Source organism: Bombus flavifrons, chromosome 15 (assembly GCF_040668555.2).
Source record: "Bombus flavifrons isolate JBK064 chromosome 15, iyBomFlav1_principal, whole genome shotgun sequence".
NCBI lineage: Eukaryota > Metazoa > Arthropoda > Insecta > Hymenoptera > Apidae > Bombus > Bombus flavifrons.
The window spans coordinates 5698700-5724377 of NC_138456.1; the positions used below are offsets into that span (position 1 = coordinate 5698700).

Genomic DNA, 25678 nt, shown 5'->3' on the forward strand with positions numbered 1-25678 from the left:
GTACGGTTATAGAGCACAAGGTTGATAGAGAAGCCTTCAACAATACCCAGAGAATACATCACTACGAAACAAATAAATCAGCTTTCGTAATGATGAACCGACCGAGGAACGCTGTTCCAGTCTCTGACCAGCAATTCCGCAATATTTCGTTCCTGGCCAATGGCAATGCAACCAACTGCAGACGATGCTATCATAGCAAACCTAAGACGATGAAGTTCTTTCTTCCTGAAGAATTCAATACTCTGTTCACGTTAACCACAAGTTTGCAGATTATCATTAAATCACAAACTATACAATATTAAATCTTTTTCTAATCTATGTTCTATTCCTTCAATAAATCTCACGTACATAAAATAAAATTGTAATAAAAAGGAAAGATAGTAACTGAAAAAAAATTTACAACGCTCTTTAGAATAGTTTAAGATCGTTTAGCGTTATGTACCTTGCAATAAGCTGAAATTTATCAAGTTACAGAACAGTTCAAAAAATTCAAATTGCCGGAGTGTTTTAGAGGTTATGTGCAAGAAACGTAATTCCATTTGCAACGGGATATGAAACAGTATCGAACAACGCGTTGAACAGCTGGCCAACGAGAACCAACCGCGAAGATCAGCAAAGAGGTGGATATCTGTTAGAAGGAGGTTGGGGCCGCGTCCTTTCGGTTTTACGACCGTTTCGCGATGTTGATGGCCCACTGGCCGTTTCTACGAGGCAACTATTCCGACAGAATCGTAAATACAGGAAACTGCCATAGCGAGGGCGAAATAGGAGTGTACAGTTTGTACAGGTCGTTCTAGAACAGTGACAGTTTATATAAATATTTTGTGATCTCATATATTATGTATTATTGGTTCTTTGTATTGTTTAATTGAAACACCCTGTACAATTGTTGATATAGATACGTACTCTCTAATTAATTTCCAAGATATTCTGTATATCCCGATCATTTATATCAATGTCTCTTTAATTTTGACTATTCCATTTAAATTTATAGTATACTACATGAAGCGCTCTATAGAAATTAAAATTGAATTATCTCCTATATAGACAACCAAAATGCAGAGGTTATCTAACAAGAGCATAAATAAGAATCTGTAGTTTTGATATTTAAAATTTTTATATAAATTCAAACTTGAAAGTATCCAAAGAATGAAAAACGGTTATCTAATGTTTGCATTAGAAAATAAAAAATTGTTCAAGAAAACATAGGAATGATTGTCCACACTATGACCACACATTCAGTTTTAAGCTTTTCTATAAAATTCTATAGCTAAATAAGATAATGTGTGAAACACTAAAACAGTTTGTAAATCACTTCACACATGACATTCGAAAGACTGTATAACTCTAACCAAATCTAATCTAAACTTAATTCCAACAGCAACCAAACCAGTCTAACTATGTATGTGTTATGTATATACATGACATCACGTATGATACTCGGAATGTCCTATATAACTGGAAACATCTCAAGAAACTATCATCTCAAAGCATTTATACAAAATCTGAGCACTTCAATTAATTCTATATATCTACATTTCTGTATCACCTTGTATATAAGTTTTCATTCGAACACGTGTAGCCAAAATTTTGAAGCGTCCTGTACTGCTTTCTCTGACGGGTGCTAAAAAGAGAAACTTGGGAAATGCATACGAGGTCACCGGCATAAAATCATGGTTAACTTAAAAACCGAATATTTATGAACCTCGTCGGCCATTAATATCGATTGTTTATAGGGCAATACGTACACACGGAAGAACCGTAAGCCATCCACAATTTATCGAACTGTTAATCAACCTAACCTCAATCTTAATTTTTAACAACCACTTAAACACATTTTATTATACATCTTACATTTGCAAGTCAATTTCCTTTGTTAAAGGAAATAAATCGTGCAATATTTCAGAAGTGTAGTGTGCACCGGATATAGGGCAGAATACCGGAAGAGGACGAGTTCCGATGATAATTGTTCCACCACAAAATCGATTGTGACTCACGACGACATTAAGTCAGGCATCCTACGTAAATCCTGCGTTTCATTATACAATCGTCAGTGACATCACTAATTTATCTTTAAAAAGCACGAATCTTTCTTTCAAGACCATGCTATAAATCAGCATTTGACGTAATCGTAAATCATCATTATAAGTAAAAGACAAGATATTCACACTCATTGTATCATGTCATTCCATAAATAATGTACTTTACATTTTGAATTTCTATGAAAAAACATTAACTGGCGAAGTAATTTAAAAATTCACATTTATTATAGAAATATGACAAATGATTTTGCCCTGGTAACCATGTTGTCCTTTTGTACCACAAACGATTCTGGTTGTCTCGACGGCTATTTCTCTACGGTGAAAATATTGAAGCATACAATGGCGAACTTGTGCTTTGTCAGCGTTCATTATTAAGTTTGCGAAATATGAATTTATTTAATAAACTGTTGTATTTCTCTTGATATATAGAATTACTAATCTCACTAACGAAAAAGAAATTTGGACAAATTTCCAAGATCACCACTCAATTTTTAGCGTTATCTAAACCTGACAACGAGAACTTGAGAGAATAGCCAAATGTGTAACGGCGTAACGAATAAAAATCCTCAAAAAGATAAGGGCCGATTATCTTTTGTAACATAATGTCACAGCAGATTGTGATTTTTACAAAATCCAATTCAAGTTGATGAACAACTCTTTTCAATGCCGCAAAATCCGATATTCTGTTTATTAACTGTATTTTAACACATTCAGAAGTAATCGCAAAAATTCTCTTGATCTTCGCACTATGTGCCTATTCCAATTACTCTCGCAGCATTAACTCAGCTAATAACTGATAACACCAGATCGTTCCAATTAATTGTTTACCGAATTCCTACGTCTATCGTGCTCTCAAAACAAAGTTTATCACACGGTTACTCGATATTTTTACGCTGTTAAATATACAAGGTGTTCAAAAAAAAAACATTTAACATTTGTACAGTACATAAGACACACCATACTGAGCCAAAAAGATTGTTAGTAAACACGGGTCAAAAGCTCGACCGTTTTCGAGATATATACATTTTTTTATGTTTGCATCATGATTGACTTACTGGCTTCTACGTGCCGCATACGACGTTTACCTCAGTGTTTATGAACCACGTTCTCAATATCCTTCATTGGACCTTTTATTATGGACGTAACTATTTGAAAAGCAAAGTGCATTCTTCGCTGATAAGTGACCGAAGAATTACGTAACCGAATCTAGCATGCTTGTTGAATAATTCGTCAGAGATCTGGAATTTTCAAGAGAAATCGCGACTTTGTAAGATGAAGATGCCAAGCGTGCATGGAAATGGAAGGAGGACGTATGGAACAGCTTCTGTAAATATCGAGAACTCAATAAGTAGTGAAACAATCATGATACTAATATATAAAAATATTTATATCTCGGAAATGGTTGAGCTTCCGACCTATATGTACTAAGGTTTTTTTACTCAGTACTGTGTATCCCATGTACTACATAAATAATGAACGGTCTCTTTATAACACTTTGTATAATTTGCGACAAGTCACTCTGATTCCTTGCTCCTTTCACGATAATTGCTAAGAAATGCAAGTCACACGTTCCTCTGGCTGCACTTTCACCGAAACTTTTTACTCGGTTCTTTCAATGAGTCCGCTTTTAATCACGCGTACATGGAAAAATATAAATAAATTCTTCCACTCATCGGTTTCTTGTTGGTTAAATGATGTAACACGTGTGAATCTTGGTAGTTCTTTTGCAAGATGGCGCAACTAATGCGAAATTATGAATAGGCTATGTTACAATATGAAGTAAGGTTAGGAACTTAATTGTACAGGGTGATTCAGTTAAGATTTCTACAGTACATTCATATGTTTCTAGACTTGTGATTTTGATTCGATGAATCAATTAGATGTTTATGTACTTACGCATTTATAGAAAAGATATGTGGAAAAATGTATAAAATATCCATGTTTTATATGTTTGGTTGTTTTAAGATTCGAAAGTCTCGGGCGCCAGGAAAATAATAATTTATTTAAATAGCTTACGATTACGATATGAATTTATTTTTATTTGACCAATACCAATTCAATCCAGTTGCTGTATAATCTTTAGGCTGATTTACATTGGTACGATTTCACCGATCCTAATCATTCATATTGAAAGAAAATAATTTAATTTTCTGAGAAGATATTTTTACTTTCTGACAAGATGGATATTCCTCATTAAAAAAAAAAAAAACTAAAACAAAAATAATCATTTTGAATCTCACGAGTTCTCAGTTTCAAGAGTTCCGAAACACAAAGCTTTGGGTTTGAGTTTCGCGAATATTCCAAAATCTAAAAATCACATCTCGATCTATCTCTGGTTAAAACGCTATTCCTGATCGACATCATTGAATTACACTTTCTGTGAGTGAAACATCAGGAAAGAAGTGTCATTGAGTGTCCACAAACAGCCAGAAGCGTCGGCTGAATGTGTGGACAAGCTCGTAAGAGCGGTTCTCCATGGCGGAACAGCGTCTAACGCGAAATGATCAGCACACGAGCAACGTATGTGCCGTCTGGTTTCATTTCACATCTGCGGGACTCACGGTCTAGCAAGTTTCGCCTCGGTCGCTGACCCTTACTTCTCTCTTTCTCTCCATGTCTCCCTGTTTCGCTCCTTTGATCCTGCCTCCAGTTCTGTCCTCCTTCCAGAGATCTCCTCCTCTCTCTGTCTTTAATTGTACCCTTCGATTTCGATCCCTTTCGTTTATCCGTCGCGAGATCCTTCTATTCGGATCTCGAATCAATCCTTAACTCTCTAATTTAAAGGATCTGTTGCAATCAAGATACAGACTCACCTTCGAGTAATTTGAGTAAGTCAATAAAAACCAACTGAACATCGATCAAAATGAAATCACTTTTCGTACGTGTTATTGATACATAATTAATTAATATTCGTAGTAAACTCCTAATTGAAGAAGATATGAGACGAAGTGCAAACAAAAATTACACTAACGCTCCATTTATCCGAACTTGAGGAGCTCATCAATTCTCCTCGCTACCAATTATTTTTCGTTTACATAATAGGAGCTCGCATTTAGATAAGAGAATTCAACCAACAAAAGTTCTGTTAATCGCTCATTAATTAAAGTTACCAACAAATGAAGTTCCTACTGTATTCCTAACTGAATACTAAACTGCAGATAAAGACCAATTAAAAGAGAAACGTCTAGAATTGGCTTACGTTTTTCAACAAGGCAATATAATTGGGCCTCATACGTGTATCGACGACGAGCATGCAAGCGTAATATCTCTAAAATACCAATGCTTGAATATTCCAAAATACATTCTAGTGCTTCAAAAGCTTAATGCTCCTAGACAAAAAGGCTTTAGTACTCTAACATTACAATATTCTAATACTCCAATGCCTTAATAATTCAAAATTCAAGTCAGAACCTCAAGTATTTCAGCTAGAACCAAACATACGATAATCATTTATTATTCACGTCATAGTTCCACGTCAGAATAATTTACTTATAATTCTCAATGATAATTGATGGTAGACTACTTGCAAATAAATAAAAAAAAGAACCCCAAGTATCTCAAAAACCAAAAGAATCCAACACTCTAATATCTCAATATACTAATAATTCACTAAATCAATATTCCAGCATTGTAAATTCACCCTAAATAATCACCCTACCTGTAACGCGTTGCACAATATATTTTACAACCATTTTAAAACAAAAATTATTAACACTAAAAATCCTAAAATTCCTCCTTTTTCTCAGACCGTACCTACGTTACTCCTCCCTTATCCTTGAGATTAGACATTGAGAAATATTACCCTTGTACGTATGGTTATTTCAAGCTGCAAGGGGACTACGGTTTCTCCGAATGGCCCGAAGCTACCTCCCTAATTACTGTCGGCTCTGATTCTTTCGGTCATGGGAACAGCCCCTAGAGCGAAAGCCATCCACGTTTTAGACGCAGTTATCTTGTCAGAGCCTTGGATACATAGTTACAGAATGCTCCACGAACACTATCCTGCAATCCTGCAGCATAATGCTCTCTACATCCTCCTTATCATCATTTGCATTCTTTCGAAGTTCCAAATTCCGTGTCTTTGTTGCTCTTTCTACAATTCAAAGAAAATGTATTTTCACAGTATGGCTCTTCTACATTGTTCAGCTATATTTTCTCTCAGTTTTCCTCAACTATTCAGTACAAACTACATATCGTTGAAAGGCTCTTGAATTTTCATTTCATTTTTGTATCTTTAAAAAATTGTTCGAGTTTAAGAGAAGCATATAAAAATCATCATTCAAAAAAAAAAAAAAAAAATAACGCTCCTTTGGCTTATTGAGCAAGATGTTAAGATCCAAGAATTCGAAAACTATAGTAGTCAAAACAAATTCATCATAGTTAAAAATAACAATCACGACGTGTTCATGAATTAGCAGTAAATAACACATGTACTTTGTATTCCACAGGAGAATCTTACAGATTTACGTAGGTGATATGCTGTTGCACAAATTGCATATTTGTGGAAATATTTATTATTAGATAAAGAGTTACAAACAATTTTCATATATATTTCTATTCGCTTATCTTATCACAATACTATTACTGGGGCTACAATAATACAGAGTTGTTAAGGAACAAAGCAACAGTATGAAAAATAAGAGAATTTAACCATAAGGTAGATGTATTCTATGCAGCAATGTACAGCATGTAAACCGAAAGCACCAACGTTGATTACGAACAGGTACATAAATTTAATGCTCGCCTAAGATCACGTCCGCATATTTTACACTTTTTATATGCGATTAGCAAGATGCTTTACGTAACGAGGTTGCCACGAATCGCGTAACATGAGCGGTAATAAACACGCGCGAAACATGTCCTTTCTACGAATAACTTTCCATCCGCGAATTACCCGCTTGATAGATTCGTCATTTGATAATAAGAACAAAAGAGATTATCAACATTTCTGGATTAACGATTCAGATTAAATTTTTCTTTTATGATATTTCTTCTTTCGGAGAATTAAGAATTTTTCGTAATTAATACAATTTTTCATATTTTTTAAATTCCTTCTGATTCTGGGCAATTATTTTTTAAATATCACAAAAATGTCATTTCTTTGGAAGAAGATGCATTCCCTAACAGAAATATTCTTCTTTGCTGAATCCAACTTCTCCTTTGATGTATAATAATTTCATCTAGCTAAACCGCTTACCATAATTCTATTTAAGTAAGCTAATTACAAATTTATTAATCTATACCTAATTATTATTTATTAATAAACCCAAACAATAAACTGAAAATCTGTAATCCCTAGTTTAAATTAATTTTAATTTTAATTTAAAAATGTCCCTAACATTTCTCCAAGGGACTAAAAAACCACAAATGTTTCCTATTTCTCCTTCTAGATTTAATATACAATATTTTCATCTGGTAAAAAATAGCTATAATGTGTCAACTTATCAATCAGACGCCCCAAAGTGTACTTGATAAACGATCACGATTGGTTCAACAATGACATATTCGAGTAACAAGTCTCGAATGATAATTTGAAACGATATGTGCAGAGGAATGACAAATGTCGAAATCTGGGGACAACCACACCCAATCGAATTTGGCACGCGAATCAATCACTATAGTCTGTATATATAGTCGCTTGGTTCACCGAGTGATGACGGGCGATATCTCCCACCAGGATCATTGGAAAGGACACGGCTATTTCTGGAAGGTGATCCTCGGCTAATGCAAACACATTCCATAAACGTCCCAACGATTTTTCATCCGGTTTAGAAAGTGAGGGAAAATCGGCTAACGCGACGAATTTCAAACCTGCAAATCGCGAAAGTATTTGACGAAAGTTCCGCATTTGGCAAAACTGACACGTGGAATGTATACGGAAATGCGGATTTTCTTTTCTTCCAATCGATTCTCTGCTTTTATAAGAAACCATTTCCCATTGAATTTCATTTGAATCTAAATGTAATATTGCCAGCAATAAAAACTAGATTATGTTTCCATTAATGACTAGAAAAATTATGAGTAAATAATTAAAATTATGAGTAAAAATAATAACTATTACTTCTTATAGATGACGATAGAGAATGACAATCTTTTTTAAATTTTCTTCTTACATTTGGACTATAGGGATCCCTAGAATCCTAGGGAGAATCTAGATTCCCTAGATATAATATTACCTCAATCCTAAAGTATGTTAGAAAACAATTAATTTAAAGAACGCTTAAAATATTATATGATTCTTTATAAATTGTTTAAGCATCTAAAATGTTATATTTAATGTTGTTTTTATGATATTTTTGATAGAGATAAAGCGATAACAGATTTCCATTAACTAAAAAGTTCTCTTTAAAAAGTACAAAATATATTGCATGACAATTTTAACATGGTAATTAATTATTATTCTTATCATCGAAATTGCATAATAATGTTAGTCATGTATAAATGAATAGTGTTTCGATGTACTTCTCATAGTCGGTACACCATACGCTATAGAAGTTTGAGAAGACATCCTACGTGAACGCGGAACTTGCGACGAAGCCCTACAAGTGCAAAGTCCTCGCGAATGGCCTCTATGCTTCGTAGCTTATGACATAATAGTTTTATGTATGCTGCATATGGCGCGACGTAATGTAGTTACGGGATCGTGGGCGCAAGATGCGTCTGAAAGACGTTGCTTCTAAGTATTGTGACTTTTATAATTTATTCTTGTCGTATGACTTGGTAAACCAAAGAAAACCGTTGCAAACTGTTTTGTCTCTCCAGAATTATACATAGAATATTCTACACTTTCGTGATCTCTGTGCTTCTTTTAAAGATTCAAAGCCCTAGGTTGTAAATTTCCCTAGATTTTACACTGCTCAAGGAAATCGAAGATTCTTAAACCCCATATTTATTAAGGAAACCTAAAATCCTATTATACTTCAAAGTTTTCTAGTTCTTAATCTTCGATCTTAAAAGATCTTGGATTTTTCCAACAGGTACAAATTTCTATATTCCCGAGATCTCAAATTATTCTTTCGAAAGAAGAAACTGGAAGGTTTTTATACTTTATATTATAAACTAAAATCCTATATTTTATGTTCTTCACTTCTCTAGAGACATCGAACGTTACACGTGTGCATAGCATTTATGATTTTGCCCAAGAAAGATGATCACGATCAGAGTCTCGCATTACCGGAAGTAGCAGCCACGCGTCGCTTATCTCACCTTTTCTCTTACGGTTTCACGTGTTCATTCTTCTGATTTTGTAGCGCTCTTAAAATTCGCGAAACTAAATCACTTTTAATTTTCATGTCTGGCATCATTTACACTTAACCGTAATTAGTCAGTTACTTGAATAAAACGGCTGATAGCTCAAGTGTAACGAAACGATCGAGCAAACACGAGTTGGATGCCAGATAATACATATAGCCATTTATTAATGTTCACGGCGAGGAAAAGCCTCGCCGGTAGAAAATTTCAATTTTCACTTACGTAACAGCGCCGCCCCTTACATAATCTCATAATCGAATGTAACGCTGTCGCGAAATAGAGAAGACAATCGTGAAAGCGTGAGAATTATTTCCTACGTCCTCTCTAACGAACAATTAGATACATCGATGTAGTGAACAAAGTTAGTAGAATCTATACCTCCGGGAGAAATTTTCTAATCTTACCTAGGAAGATGTCGAATATGATAATTTGTTCATTTATGAAGATATCTTAAGATTAAGAAGAAGATTTCAAGAGAAATTAACTGTCAAGTCGTTTTTGCTTGATTATGCTAGGAACTGTAAACTTTTAGTGTAAATATAACCGTTGCAAATATTGAAAGGTTGATGCTAAAGCTATCAAAGATTAGTAGTGATAACTGTCAATGAAAACGCTCGGTTCTATAATGTTAGTTTTAAAGTATAATTTTATGTTCTTCTAGAAAATATGAAACTTTGTATTTCGAGTTTCCCTAGATACTATTTTTTAGATTTACCTAAATTCTTCTAGAATCATTTTCTGAAATTAGAAATATATAGGGATCCCTAGAATCATAAGTATCCCTAGAACCATAGGTATCCCTAGAATCATAGATTTCCCTAGATATAATATTTTTTTAGAAAACTTACAATATTGTTTAAATTCTCATGTGACTATTTGTGGAATAGAAACAAAACGTATATGTATTTGAAATACACCTTTGAAATCCATAGAAAGATGAAGTTCATTTGAATAATATGTAGGAAAACGATTAATTAATTCTACCTTTGTATGAAGAAACGCCAGAGATTTGTTCACGTTCTCGATTTTGTGCACCCGCATACGACCATTGTTAGGTTTAGCCAATCGTTCACCGGAGATGATCTCTAGCAGTTTTAGTAATTTCTTGCCGTCCGCTAGATCCGTGAATAAATCCTCCACTTCCATACGTGCCTGCGAAGTGAAAGTAATCGATTCAACAAGTCTCCGGATTCCTTCCTATGTAGATATTCTAGCGACCCTAATATGACGTGTGTCATTCTTATAAATATCTTAGGTATTTGTATAAATATCGTATCATCTACATTTTCTAATTACTTTTTTACCATTTTTTTTTCAAATTATTTTAATGTCTTTTACAAGCAATTGAGAAATGTTGTATTCACACAAAAGTAGACCATTTTTACAAATATCTTTAGTATTGTTATATTTCAATTTTAATTATTTTAATTATTTTTAATTACTTTCAACAATTTTTAAAAAATTATTTACAATTTTTTCCAGGCGGTAGAAAGATAACGTATTCGAAACATTAAAAGATATATTCTCTTAAGAATTACTGTCTCTTTTATAATATCGGAAGTTATATAAAAAGCAAAATGTACCTTTAACAGAAACGAGTTGATCCATTTGGTGAATGTCTTCTTCTGTATATGCAGACGTTCTTCCTGCAGGGCCTTAATACGGCCCTGCTCAAACCTCAATGTATCTTCCCTCTGAGTCATTCTCTTCTGTATATCAGTACCACCCCTGAATTTGTCGGCTCTGGACGGTGGATAGTTTGGCGTGTAGTCGAAGATGTAACTCCTTGTTTGGGGTGCGGCGCCAAGCCCAACACCGGGCACATACTGCGCCCCTGAAACCAAACATTTCACCAAAATTAGACACGCTTTGAACACAGCACCTTATTTGGAAAGGTTTTAGAAACACTAGTGACGGAAATGGAAATTTCTGTTTTCTTTCAAATGCGATGTTTCGTAGGAATGCTAGGGGAGTTTCTAAACAGTTCTATTTTAGTTGCAATACTGGTAAAATATAAAGCTTTCCTATAAGTAGAGCACTGAAAATCATAACGGTGCAAAGAGTAAGTCATAAAAGTACGTAATATATTTATTATTATACAAATTTCGCTAAATTTTTCAAATCATAAAACTAGAAATAGAATATTCACAAACGTGAGGTTGTAATTTAGTTAGTTATGGAACTTGTATAATACTCGATAGAATGGTTCTATCAAGAATTGAAATATGTGACTAAATTCAAGTTCTCATAATTTGGCTTATATTACGCTATAATTGTCAGTGCACAAGAAAGTATGATACTATTTCTTTCATAAGTAAATAAGAATTTCAATTTTTAATATCAGGCATTACAATAATATTTAACTTAAAAATAGGAAATTATTTTTTTAATTCAAATATTACACATAAAATATTTGTGTTCCAGATGCTTAACTTCGCACTAACTCTAGAATTAAGGATCAAGAAGAACAATGAGTTCCCTTCCTTTACCTCATTGCACAGTAGAAAGAAAGCAGCGCCCTATTAAATCCCAGTTTTCCATATACACACTAAATAAGCAATTCAAGCTCGCGTACACATTTATTCGGTTGTTGTGCGGTCCTTATAAGGCGAGAAAAAATTTATGACACATGCCGACGATAACAACGATAAACCGGGGACAATAATCTCGTCGAGTCACGAACACTGGTAAAAAACAAAACGGTTCTCTCAGGTAAACGTGGTTCGCGCTTACTCTTTATTTACCTTGCACACGTTTCGCCACAATGCTGCCCCCTTTTTTCCCCTAGTAACCACGCTCGTCCGCCATTGTCCGTGAACGACGCATTAATTTTACCGGTAGTTTAATTCATGAAAGTCAGTGAACAAGATTTCTTTTGAAAGGGTAAGATTTAAGCCAGAAAATTGAGCATAAAATCAATCATGACTTTTAATTAATGATTCTGACAAGAGTTTCAAAGATGTTTGAGTTTAATTTGATTAAGAAAATATTATATGCTAAATAAAATCGGAAATTTATGTTGAATAGGTGTCAATACTTGTTTTAGGGATCACAAATTCGTTTTTATACTTTTCGATAAAGTTGAGTGGAATTTTTTATTTTGATCGTTAATTTATACGAAAACATGACCGTAAGACGCAAGGGTTATTTCAAGTTTTTAAATTCTTTAGTAGCTTTATGATCTTCTGATCTTTTGATCTTTTGATCCTTTGATCTCTTGATCTCTTGATCTCTTTAGACAATTACGTATCATATAATCCTCGATAACGATTCATACGATAATTTATCAAAGATAAAGGATCATCACACAATAAAACATCGTAAAAATTTAGTAACAAAATTACCTTAGTAAATATGTTATACAAGATAATCCAAAAATAGATGATATAGTTAAAGGATTTTTTCTAAAAACAAGTATAAGAAGAGTTCTAGAATTCTTCTTTAATTTCGTCATATTTACATTTTTTATCTTCATTATTCTTTACCCTTAAGCATTTTTCTCTACACTGCTCGTTATATCATTTGTACTTTTAATATTGCTTTACTTTTAATGTTCTGACATACATACATTTTCTTCTTATTTCGGATTATTTCTCATATACATATGCATATGTTACAGATTATTAAAGAGAGATAGAACTATAAGTTAGCAAAAGATCCATACATTTTCAAAAACAGATACTGTTAACTTGCCAATGTAATCAGTAAGCACATTAAAAAACTGATGATAGTTGTCTCAATGGTACGAAATGGGGCGAATAATAAACTCATAACTCGCCAAAAAGGATGGATAAAACGAAAGTTTTTCAAAGACACGAATTATACTTATTACAGTTTAAGGTGTTCAAACTCCAACAGTGTGTTTTATCGTATTGATGTATATCCAATAATCAACTCATATCGCAGAATTATCATTTAAGAGATTAATCTTTTTAAGTATTTTATATTTTTTCCAAGACGACAAAAAACATTATTACACAGAAGAATTCAATAAAATAACCCTGATGACTTTCATTAATAATGGATAATTTTCTATTTCTACGACGATGGAAATGATTCTTTCACTCTCAGGGAAGATACCTTATCAGAACCTGGCGATAGCTCGTGATTGAAATAGTCGAGCACACTGTGGCACAATTCTCCTTTTACTTCATATAATTTTATGTTGAATGAATTTTATATAATTTTAATGTAACCCTTAATATTGTTACGAACTTATAGAACATTTTGATCTTTAATAAGACTGTTCAAACACTTTTTTAATGAACTTTTTAAATATTTTTCTAATCTTTCTGTAGTATTTTCTTAACACTAAAGTAAGGTACGTAAAAACATTCTTTTTAAGTGAGTTAGAGATAAAGCAATGGAAATTTATGGATAATAAAACGACGGAATCCAATTTAAAGACGTAGTTCTCCGGCTACTAAAACTTCCATTTATTACTCTATGTGCTACTTCAATTAATAAGTATACTGATCTTCTGTTCTAGATACATATGTATTTGAGCTTTACAATTATCATCTAAAAATTATATAAACTTCCACTACAGCTTATTATCAATAATACTCTAATTTAAAATTATCTCCAATTCAGAAACACAAATTATTCAACCGACAACTTATACAAACAAAATTCTAATTTTATTAATTCATTAAATGAATTTTTCTATTTAAACAATTGAGGGAAATAAGAATTGTAAAAGGATCACAAATCATTACCACAAACAATTTATTCCGATTAGTTCACCGAACGACGCTTATTTGAATAGTATTTATATCCTTCATTATTGACGCTATGTATCTAAGCAGTGACTGGAGGCATTACAATTAATTGAGCTCATAACTAAATACGTTCGTGCTGTGATCGTTATGTCTACATACACAACGCGTGTTGTCGTTGAAAAACATATTCGATAAGAGTGTTCATTATGTTAATGCAATGCTATCTTGGAATTGATGTCTGACAAAAGAAGTTAGTTTTCATTGCAAAACGACTCGCTAATTAACACGAATTCGTCAGTGAAGATATGTTGTTTGTAGACATGTCGCACCTGAGAATTCTTGCACTCTTTTTAGATAACGACAATCGAGAAGTTTAAAGTTAAATATTGGGAAAACGATATTTACACGATACATCATCGGGATATATTGTTTTAAAGATAGTAAGGGCAATATAAAATATAAATGATACACATTATGTTTATCATATGATATACAGTATATATTCATCATAACTTCACTAGTATAAGTCACTAGTAAAATTTAACCTCTTAACTTCCATACATCCTGTTAAACAAGCATACACATAATCCTTGAAATGTAAACCAAATTTAATCTACTTTGAAACACTTGGAACCTAACCTAAAATATCTATGAAATTAATTAACATCAATGTTACCTTGAAAAATATTTTTGTTTCACAGGATATATATAGTTAAAAAAACTTTTTATTCGAATGTGAATGAAATGAAATCTATGCTGTGTCATTTAAAGCTAACCTAAAATCTCTACTTAATTATAGTTGAACAACGTCGATATTGATATGAAAGATATTCTTCCTTCAAAAAATCTAGTAAAGACGAACTTTTTGTTTAAATGTAAATCAAGTTTAACATACTTTCTTTCGTTGAAACTTAATCTAGAGTATCTACTAATTTAAACTTAAATAATACCTATGTTTGTTTTGAAAAAGTATTTTTCCCACAAGAACCTAATTGTAGGGAACTTTTTACTATTCCAAACAACAAGAGAAAACAACAAAAGGTGTAGATATTCACGAGAAGAAAAATGCGAATTATATACGCCAATGAGGAGAAACGGCAACCTCAGTGGTTAGCTCGCGTTCGCACTGAAAAGCGTGCCAATAGATGGCTACGTGCAAACCGAGAGGGCAATGACAAGCAGGTAACATCGTAGATTTGATTAAAATGCTTAAACTCTGTCTCTGTCTAAAGCTGTTCGTCGCTTTTCTAAGCCGTTGGAAACCATGTAACGCGATTGTAACGCACGCGCGTATATACACTTGCGGATTCTTCGAGCGTAACGTCTGCAAACACAACTACTTGCACACGTTCGTGTAGTTTTCAGTAAACCTTACTTCTGAACTTGTCCGAACTAAAATACATATAATGCATGATGTTATGATTTTTCTAGGAAATTAGATTGAGAATTGAACATAATAATTTTTGGAAAAATTGTTCAGTACTTATACAATAAGAACTTCAGTAACGAAGAGAGACTAAACTAGGATGACTATGGAAGAACTTAAAGTAGTTTGTATAGAATCTAGGGATAGACTATAGAATTTTATGTGTTTCGTAATGTAAGGTTAAAAAGCAGCCATGATGGATTTCACTGTAATAGAATTATACAGAACAAATGTATGTATTTAGAGCTGGAATAGAATGTAGCTGGTACAAATATTATTTTTTACTAGATACATTTGAATACTTTAAGGCTACTTTTTAAAAAAGACTTTTAATTTAATAATAATAATAATAATAACTTTAATTTAAAAATATTTAACCTTTTCCGGCATGATTCATCTCTAATTCAAACTATAACCAGATCAGTTATTAAACCCTATAAATACCCTCAAATTACATCAAACAAATCAAACTTCTATATTTAAAAATAAGCTTAGAAGTTGTTTAAACACAAAAAGACAGTAAATCCCGATAGAAAACACGGGTCGATTAAATCGTACGAGCTTAGCCGACGAACAGCTAAATAGTAAACGACACTCATGGAGCTCTAATTACATGGAATGCGCGGCAGGATTTCGATAGATAATCTATCTGTTAAGATAAACTTGCGTAGATATGGCAGTTTCCAAATCGCTCTTCTACCATGAAAAGACTACCACACCCATAATCCCTTTCGATAAAAAGATACAGAGATTTTAACCTATCAACGCCTAATCCTATTCAATGGCCTCTAATCAAAAACTTCGTTAGAAACTCAAATGTGACCCTTTATCCACGTTTTACGATCTATTGATTCACAAATTAAATTATAACTGGCTAAATTCAACATACCATAATAATAATTGCCTGACACTGTTGTCCCTTTCATTTTTCAATGGCCGTTGATCCACTGATCTGCTTTCATGACTTCTTTCACCAAATTCAATATCATGAAAAATTGACGAAAATCACTACTCGATATCGAAACGAGGAGACGACGAATGAAGAACGATTGGACGTCTACGAATGGCGACACCGAACTGATTCAGCTGTTAACTCAAGACCACTTTAACTGCCAGGACTCTTATCGCGTATCGCGAACATTTTGTGTCCGTTCTTTTATATAATAACGTTAACAATAAGTATATGAGTATAGAGCACAATTTTTTTTCACAAATGTATACGACATGACCGACTTACAATAACAATACGTAAATTTTTATCGTTACTTGTTTTGCAATTGTAAAGTTTCGTGATATATTATCTGTCAAAAGCAAGTGGCCAGATATTATACGTACATATGTTCTTCTGAGCGGGAATGTACCTACCAATGGCGTAGCAATTAAGTAATTGATTGTAATCGGATATATGTAAATTTACATATAAAATTAAAGTTTATGTTAATAATAATAGCACCTTTTTTAAATTTGGAAATTCTTAAGTAAAGGTAATTTAGAATTCGGTTGATTGAATGGTACTGATGGGTGAAATAGGCAATCTCATTTTAGAAAAAGATGAAAGAAAGAAAAACGCAAGAGGACAGAAAAATTGTATCATTATAGTAACTTCCGTAGAAACTAAGATTAAAATAGCAAATAAACTAGAAATAATGTCGATAATAATAGAGTAATACGTGAATAAAATATGTTTACAAATTCAAATAAATCATAATTTGCTCGTAGCATGATTAAGCATGCATCGTTTTCAAGTTGATTAGATGATCGTTTGTACATAAACTGCGATGCAATTATGCAGTCGAGCACGAACCGTGACGTTTTCATAGGGACGCGGGCTATGTAATGTGTACGTTAGAATGAATTTACATAAATTAAACGTACGTTGTATGACCGTGATAGAAGAGACGATAATTTTTTAAAAAAGTATTAGTATTGTAATTCATAACTTTTTGATTCAAATTTTCGTCTGTGAGTTTCTCTTTGGTTTCGGCCGCGAAACAAATTTTTAATAGTTTAAGAATGATTTAAGACTTTAATTCCCCCAAATTTAAACAAATTGTTATTCTCTATGCGATAGAAAAGTATGATTCGATCGAAAATGAGTTACAAAATTGTTTAAAAAATTTGTAGCTTTTATAGAGTAAACATCTGCCAAATTAAACTTAATGCTTGCTATACAGCCATTTAAGTCTAGTCGAAGGTCTGATGTCACGAGGTAGAAACACGTACGATAAATTTTTATGGCATTAGCATATCGTCATCTAGTGATGTAACGTCTTCAAACATAAAGAATTATTGAAATGTTCTTCACTGCGACAAGAAATGAGAGATCGTTTCTAAAACTCGATAAATACACTGAAAAGAATGAATTGTTTGATTGTCTAGTTTCAATCGTGTGAAATAGCAGTAATTTTGAAATATTATCATGAATTTGGTGCTTTTACTTGTTAAATTTTTAATATTATTAGGGAATCTGTCAACATCTACCAACAATGTCAACATGCATTTATGTCTTCGATATCTGTCAACAGCTTTAACGTTGGTCAACATTTAGGCTTGTTAACATCTTTCAACATCATCAGCTTTTAAACATTTGTCAACACGTATTACTAGTAAGTCAACATTTATAGATATCCTCAACTTTTGTCGAGTCCAATCAATATACATATTTTACGGCTATCGACATTTAATAGTATTTTCAAAATTCATTCTATGAAATAAATAATATAAAATATAACATGTATGAAATAAAATTCATACGTTGAAATAAGTCATTTCATAAAATAACTTTTCAAATATCCAATATCATTATTACATGGCAAACGCCTTGCCTTGTGTGACTTGTTCTGGCGATTATCTGATAGAAGTGACGATGACGTTATGACTTATAAATCCATGTCACTACTACTTCTTTCTTTTTTTTTGATAACGCCGATACTCAACATATTTGATGGAGGAAAAAAGAAATACACAGCCATACAAAATATTTGCAACTTCGTTGATACTATGAAGACTGGTGACGCGACACTAGCGCCATATGGCTGTTAACTATTTACTGGCGCACACCATTTATTCATCCAATTTTGAATTTCTTTAATTATTCATTAATTCTATCCTTTTATGTTTCAAATATTCAAACTTATTGAATTTTTCCATAAACATAACAAAAATTATATTTCGTTATTTCGTGACGTGAACGTTACGCCCGATGCTAGTACATATGATACTTATAGTATATTATTTTATGGAATCATTTATTTATATTCGCTTAGTTTCCATTTACTTTCAATTAACCTTCCACACGAGGCATAATAGAAAGTAAAACGAAATCCAAGATGAACCACCCACTAATTTCCCACACATCGACAGGATTAATTGTACTTACAAATTCTAGAATTCTAGAAGGAAATCTATAAAAGCTACTAGATTAATCTAGGAGCTTAATTACTTCCTTCTTGATGTTTACAAAGTCAATTTTCATTTGCTTTAGATTTCATCGTTCAGTTTCGACTGAAATAGCCAGCGTATAAGCTCGTTTATTCGGACAGCAAATAGGAAGTTCGAGATTTGCCCGGAAGCACGCTACATGCACCTCGACACAGCTACAGCAACACCTCAATGATTTGCAGCAACGTCTATAGATAAGAATCAATGATTTTTCGACATTGGTTCTAAATATAAGATGTATCAAAAAGCAATTTTTTATCTCAAAACTGAAAAAGATAATCGATTATATATTTTTTATATTACGAGATTATTTGTACTTCTTCATACGCAATAATTCGTCCATTCTTCTAATTTTTACATTGTACCAATCTTGTCTATTTGTCAGTTAAGGAAACATAGACTATCTAGACCAAGAATAATCGAAAACTTTTAAAAGGGCTTTTTAAATAAGTAATTAAGTTTTGAATTAATGACATAACCTTTCAAGCTTCCTTTGATATTTTTATTTATACAAATTTCCCAATTTAACGACTAAAGATAGATTACCGAAAATAAGAATGAATCAAAGCAAAAAGGAAGAATGAATCGAAGATGAAGCGTTCGACGAACTTGGAAGATGGTCGATCGCTGCCAGGAAGTACGAAATTGCCCCGGAAATGCGTCGTACGCAACGACGGGACAGGGAAGACCGTGGCAAAGAAGACCAGGTGAAATCTGAACCGTATTATTATCGAGACTCGTCCTGACTCACCTCGAAAACAGATACCAACACACTATTGACACTGATAACTTAAACCTAGACAAATATTCATCTGCTGTATTACACACGCGCTCGCAACCAAGGGAGACGAAATATAAAATGTGACAAGCTGTACCAAGTTCAAACGATATGACGACATGTCTATATTTGGCCACCCACTGACATTACCAACGACAACGATCCGCTCCTGCAACCCTATACTTTTCAATGGCACTTGTTGCTAGCCGTCTACCATTTTGACCGTGAATTTAGTAGTTCAGAAACGTTATGTAGGTTATCTGATGGAATAAATAATTTTCCAGCATTCAATCTTTTTCTAATTTATTTGTAGTGGTATGAATAGAACATCTAAGTTGTTTCCACATTTGAGGTTAGTTGTTTTGAAAAATAAAGTCCCTAGACATTGTATATCTACATCATGTTAGATTGAGAAGTTGTAGGATAATTTTTGTAACTTATTCGTAGTAGTATGAGTGCCATCTATATGTTGTTTTCACTTGAAATCAGTTGTTTCAAATAATATCTCTGGGTGATCGAATCAGTGTATGTTTATCTCATGCTAGATTGAAGAGTTGTGTGATAAAATGAGTAATATGAGTATTATTGGAGTTTATAGTCAACTCAATGTCATTTCCAGGGAAAATTACAGTATGAAGCTAGTAATAGCTAGGAATGCAGCATCTTTTCTTCCTTGTGGAGGCATACGATTACAAATATAATTTTTAAAATATTCTATGCTAAATTAAGTATAAGTATAAGAATTATATGTATGTAATTCTTCTTTTACTATACAGTAATATCTTGTGAAAGAATCGGAGTTCCGTAGAGAAAAAATGTAACGAGCAGGAAGTAATATAATCTTTACGATATACCATAAGCAAGCCCTTCATTCACTTGTTCCGTATAACAGTTCCTTACCGGAAGTGTTTCTTTATTAAAGGAAGTAGAACAATGATGTTACTATGTGAATGAACGTAAGACACCAAATACACAATACGTACGAAAATTACAGAGTATTGCTAAAAAATGTTCTCAGAAGAAACGAATCTCATAATCTCTAACTAAATTCAATGTTTTATATAATAGGATAATAATTTTTTGAACTCAATGTTGACAGTCTCTTGTAAGTTTCTTTCCGCTCACGTAAGAGACAAACACGTTGTTTGACGTAATTCGATTTTAATTTAAATATGATATCACTTCTTGAAATAACTTTTATGGTCCCAATCTCGTTATATGTTACTACAACTGAGTCATATTTACTGATAAGCCAACAGTTGGGATAAAATGCAATTTGATTACTCTAGTTTGCATAACTGTTTTGAAATTATGTGGCTGGAATTTATTTTCATCGTTTACATCATAGCTAATTAGCGAGATCACTAATCTTGATTATAAGACGATTAGTTCTATCCCTATCATTTTTATTTCAGGCAGTTAAAATACAATTATTTCCCAGCTTGCGTTCGAAATACTGACAATTTTCCGCGTAGATTAGAGCAAGCAATAAGAGTGCAGCTAATATTTACATAATTGCGAAATGTTCCATCGCGAACGAGCTGTAATTTATTTAGCCGCTTGGCAGTTCGTTAATCCAGATGACATCACTGGTTTCTCAGAAGTTTACACATGTTGCCGACATTTAATTTCAATTTCACGGCGTCATTACACGCCGCAAGCTCAATAGGAATGCCATCACGATGTCTGACGAAGTGCAATGGAAGATTCTTTCCGGTTTACTTCGTCCCTTTTGCTTGAATCATCGCCAATTGTAATACGTTCACCGTACACAATTTTAAAAATCCGAGAACTTGGGAATCCAAAAATTATAAAATTTAAATACCCAAATATTTGATTATTCAGGGATCTGAAAATTCTAAAATTTCAATATTTGAAAATTTGAAAATTCCAACATTTGGATATCTAGAAACTTGAGAATCTCAAAATTTGGATTCTAAAATTCGGAGAATCAGAAATTTGCAAATTCAAACATTTGGGAACTTAACAATTTTTTAATTTAAAAATGTCAGTACTTAAAATTTGAAAATTCTATAACTTGAGTACGTAAAAATTATAAAATTCGTCAATTCGAAGCTGAAATAAACCGCGCTATATTTTTGCAACATTTGAGACCCTTTTCATGAAAAATTGCACCTCACAGTACAGAGTCATAACGTTTACACAATGACCCATTTGTAACAAACTGTTCGAGTTCCTGCTCAGTTAAGAAACAACTACCTCGCTGTTAGCCACAGGAAAATACTTATTACGATAATTATGGAAAGAGAATAATAATTTTACATGATCTTCCACATAATGTCATTGACACTTACAATCAAATAAAAGAAAGAGCCATATTACATTTTCAATTCCATAGGTTGAATTAATAACAGCTTATCTTTCGAGAAGTTTGTTCATGGAGCACCCTTAATTGCAAGACGTTAGTGAGTCATTCGGTTTCCTGCGGACGTTAATTGTTAAATTATAACTTTCACGGAACAGATTGGGCAACTTGTTACATTACGTAATTATCTGTGTTCTCGATCTCGAGAGATGAGGAAAAAGATAAATCAATGTTTCACAAATGTTTGTTCGCGCGAATTCTTCATTGGCTGTCTTTAGGATCAAAAGATTGACGAACTCTATCACGAAACTCCATATCCATTAACTTATGAATATTTTACTTTACCTCATTTCAGTTTAACGGGCCATATTATTTCACCTAACCTGAACTAAATTTCAAAGAAACATTTTAGACAATGTATAACAATTTTTGCTTCACCCGCTATACTAAAATACATATTTTAGCATCTCTGGAAATTTTCCACTTATCCGCTATGTTTCCTACATCCCACGCTGTATACGGTATATTACAACTTGCAGATCGGTCTACCTGTGTATTATCGAGAATGTGGCCGAACGGAACGTGTTATTTCATAGAAGATGGGCATACGTGTATCATTTAGTTGAGAACATTACTGTGACTCGCGTTTCTGATCTACGCAACAACGTGGCTTGCGGTCCCTTTTGTAACTATCGCGTAAACTCCCACGTGCCACATTAAGCCACCTTTCATTCTCGAGTTAGAGGCACGAATTCACCGAAGAATTTACGTCGCCGGTATAAGAATACAATGGACTAGAATTATCCAGACGCGTTTTGATATGAATTTCGATGAGGCGCCTTATCGAACAGAAGCTGTCGACGCTGCGATATAGCGGATATATATATATATAATGTCTTCCCATTTTATTGATGAAAAGCTACTTAAAGTAGAGTTACTATTTATGTGCGAAGTCTTTTATGTGCAATATCTTTAATATTTTTTATTGAAGAATAAAAGACGTTGCGAATGAAATGTTTGTAAGTAAATCATGGTATCTTGAATAAAGAGAGATAGAAGGATAGAAGGAGAGATGGAAGGAAGAGGAGAAAAGTGTATTTCATAAGAATCTGCTAAGGCCAGAGGACTCATCAGTTACGCTAACTTAGAAAGCATGTGCCCGTGCCATAGACACCCTGATAAGAAAGTTGAGAAGTGATACGTATTTACAATTACTGATAAATAGAAGAGAAAGTACTAGCATGAAAGTGTTGTACGTCGGCGTAGTACGAAAGTGTAGTTAGCCATCTGGTGGCAGAGTTGAGAGTGTCTCTACATGTTCTTTCCCTTCCAGTTGGTTAAATAACGTTTAGAGTGGGAATTCAAATATAACAGTGTTGTAAAAATAATTAAATTTCGTTAAAGTGAAAGTTGTTCAAGTATTAGAAAAGAAAGAGAGAACAGAAAGTGAGTTAAAGTCTTAAAATAACTACTTCATTTCCTTTGATTTTCATTGACATATTCAAGTAGTTGGAACGAGGTTAGATGACATAACCTATAAGTTAGCGGTTTATTAATTAATAAAATAATATAATTTCAACATTTATAGACAAGTGTAAAAATTTATATATAGAAAAATATATCATCCAATTGTTTAAATATTTGGAACGAATTTATTCCATTTTTTGTTACTCATATAATTTGTTTACTTTTTCATTAATTATTTTAAAACTACGAATACTCTTTGGTGGAAATCACTTGCTAACAAAAATTTTTAGATTTATTAATTTCAATTATAAATCCTTCTTGAAATATAAATTAAAAGCTCATTTCTTCTAATTAATTGTATTCATAGTTGATCCAACAGAGTGATTCTTCAATATATCATAAATATCGCACTGCTAGTGTGATTAATCAATATGCTGCAAATAGGAATGCTACAAGTAGGTCAATAGTATTTAAACTTAACAACTGTTTTTGTTTTAATTGTGTTGTGTTTCTTTGATATTTGACATTTACAGACATGTCAGATAAAAGGAAAAAAGTGACTGTAACCATAGCAAAGAAGTTGAAAGCTTTGTACAGGATTGATAAAGGTGAGCCATTGAGAAGTATTGCTATTGATTTAGGAGTAGGAATATCTACTGTTTCTGATTGGAAAAAGAACAGAAAGGAGATTGAAGATTTTTGTGCCAAGATGGTTTCTAGGGATAGCTTAGGCAACAGAGGAACAATTAAAAAAGCAAAGAATGTAACACTAGATGATGCACTGTATATGTGGTATATTCAAGAACTTGAAAATGGTATTCCTATGTCAGGACCTATTCTTAGAAAAAAAGCTCTGAGTCTTAATAAAAAGTTAGGTGGTGATCCTACTTTCACAGCAAGTGTAGGATGGTTAGGAAGATGGAAAGCCCGACATGGTATAAAACTGACCCTCTGTAGTCAAAGTTTACTGGAGGATGCTGTCACTAATAACAACTCAGATCGATTATTATTAGAAGATGATATTGTGAGTGCGCGTTTATCCACTCAAGATGGAGATGACATCCAAGACTCTTTTATTGATAGATATCATCAAGAAGAAACAGGTGTCAACCACCTAGAAGCAACAACAATGCTAGAAAAATTGATAACTTATTTTGAACAGCAAAATGACACTTTAGAGAATGATTTAATGATTCTAAAACATTTACACAATCGTGTATCAAAAAAATATTTGCTGACTCTAAAACAGGAAACTACTGTTTTGTAAAATAATACTCTCAGTGTATAATTATTGTATATGTCTTTCTATTATATAACTTTTTAATGTAAATAAATTTTGCAAATATATATTTTTTTACTCTTGACCTACTGAGAATTATACATTGAATATTAGTTCCCATGAATGTATTTAGTTCTCACACAAGTTTCTCTTCTCTGACAAGTTTATAGATGTTTACTATAAAAGTAATCACTACCTTATCAAATTTTATATTTATTTTAAAATATGTAGAAAGGATATTTTTATAGTAAGTGGCATAATATATATAGTAACTATAGTAAGTGTATGGTAAGCGTCATTTCTTAAACCTTCAATTTAAGGAATTCAAATGCTATCATGTCAATTTTTATGAAAAAATATAAAGAGATTGTATTAAATGATAAAAAGTAAGATAATTTAGATCGAAGCTAAGTAACAAAGATTTATATTTTTCCCTAAACCAGTAGCGCTCTCTCAATCATAAAATGGCACGTCAATTAACCCACTTTTTCTCTACTACATTCTTCGTCTGTAATAATAATAAGTAATTGAAAAGAAAGCATAATTAAATAGTTATTAACTATATCCTGTACTCAGCGAACTTAATCACTTTTCGGATAATCCAGCCATTTTCAATCAGCCAATTGATTTACCTCACCTAGTCCAATTACTTTTTCAATGACTATTTAATCGGCACGATAACTTAAAATAAGACGTTAGGGTGAATATCCTCCTGAATATTTTTTTATCACGCATTCCATCGTATCGTCTAGACTCTAGATCGAACGTTGAAACCCGAGAATCTCGATGGAATCGCGGCGATTCCAGTTTCTGCTCCGTCGCTCTGATTCGCTCGGCGAATTTCCAAGAAGTCTGCCTATGCCTCTCTAACGGGCCATTGAATTTCAGCAAAATTGCGTTGCGCATACTTCGTGCTGGTGGAAAAGCCCACGATCGACAGAATTCAC

At 32.8% G+C, this 25678-nt stretch overlaps 2 protein-coding genes across 6 annotated transcripts in view; one reads left to right on the forward strand and one right to left on the reverse strand.

Annotated features, from left to right (window-relative positions):
• The window catches only part of kst (spectrin beta chain, non-erythrocytic 5 kst), a 58336-nt gene that overhangs the window by 25481 nt on the left and 7177 nt on the right, over nucleotides 1-25678 (reverse strand). For 2 of the 4 annotated variants that reach the window (XM_069128916.1, XM_069128915.1), the window contains exons 1-3: nucleotides 16330-16531; nucleotides 10877-11127; nucleotides 10278-10445 (exon numbers count right to left, since the gene is read on the reverse strand). In XM_069128916.1, coding sequence (XP_068985017.1) covers nucleotides 10278-10445; nucleotides 10877-11127; nucleotides 16330-16366 — 456 coding nt within the window. In that variant the 5' untranslated portion in view covers nucleotides 16367-16531. Of the gene's footprint in view, nucleotides 1-10277; nucleotides 10446-10876; nucleotides 11128-16329; nucleotides 16532-25678 lie in introns of those variants that run through there. The other 2 variants (XM_069128917.1, XM_069128918.1) reach the window with 2 other exon arrangements.
• Nucleotides 22928-25595, forward strand: cag (DNA-binding domain-containing protein cag). Of its 2 annotated transcripts, XM_069128491.1 has the most exons (3): nucleotides 22928-23431; nucleotides 23820-23907; nucleotides 23986-25594. In XM_069128491.1, exon 3 carries the CDS (start codon nucleotides 23988-23990, stop codon nucleotides 24717-24719), a length of 732 nt encoding a protein of 243 aa, XP_068984592.1. In that variant the 5' UTR covers nucleotides 22928-23431; nucleotides 23820-23907; nucleotides 23986-23987; the 3' UTR covers nucleotides 24720-25594. The 2 variants fall into 2 exon arrangements, with proteins under 2 accessions (XP_068984592.1, XP_068984593.1); XM_069128492.1 differs by lacking the exon at nucleotides 22928-23431 and having other exon boundaries at nucleotides 23826-23907; nucleotides 23986-25595.

What these genes read in the sequence shown, in the direction of transcription:
- cag (XM_069128491.1), top strand. Translation starts at nt 23,988, where the DNA reads ATGTCAGATAAAAGGAAAAAAGTGACTGTAACCATAGCAAAGAAGTTG.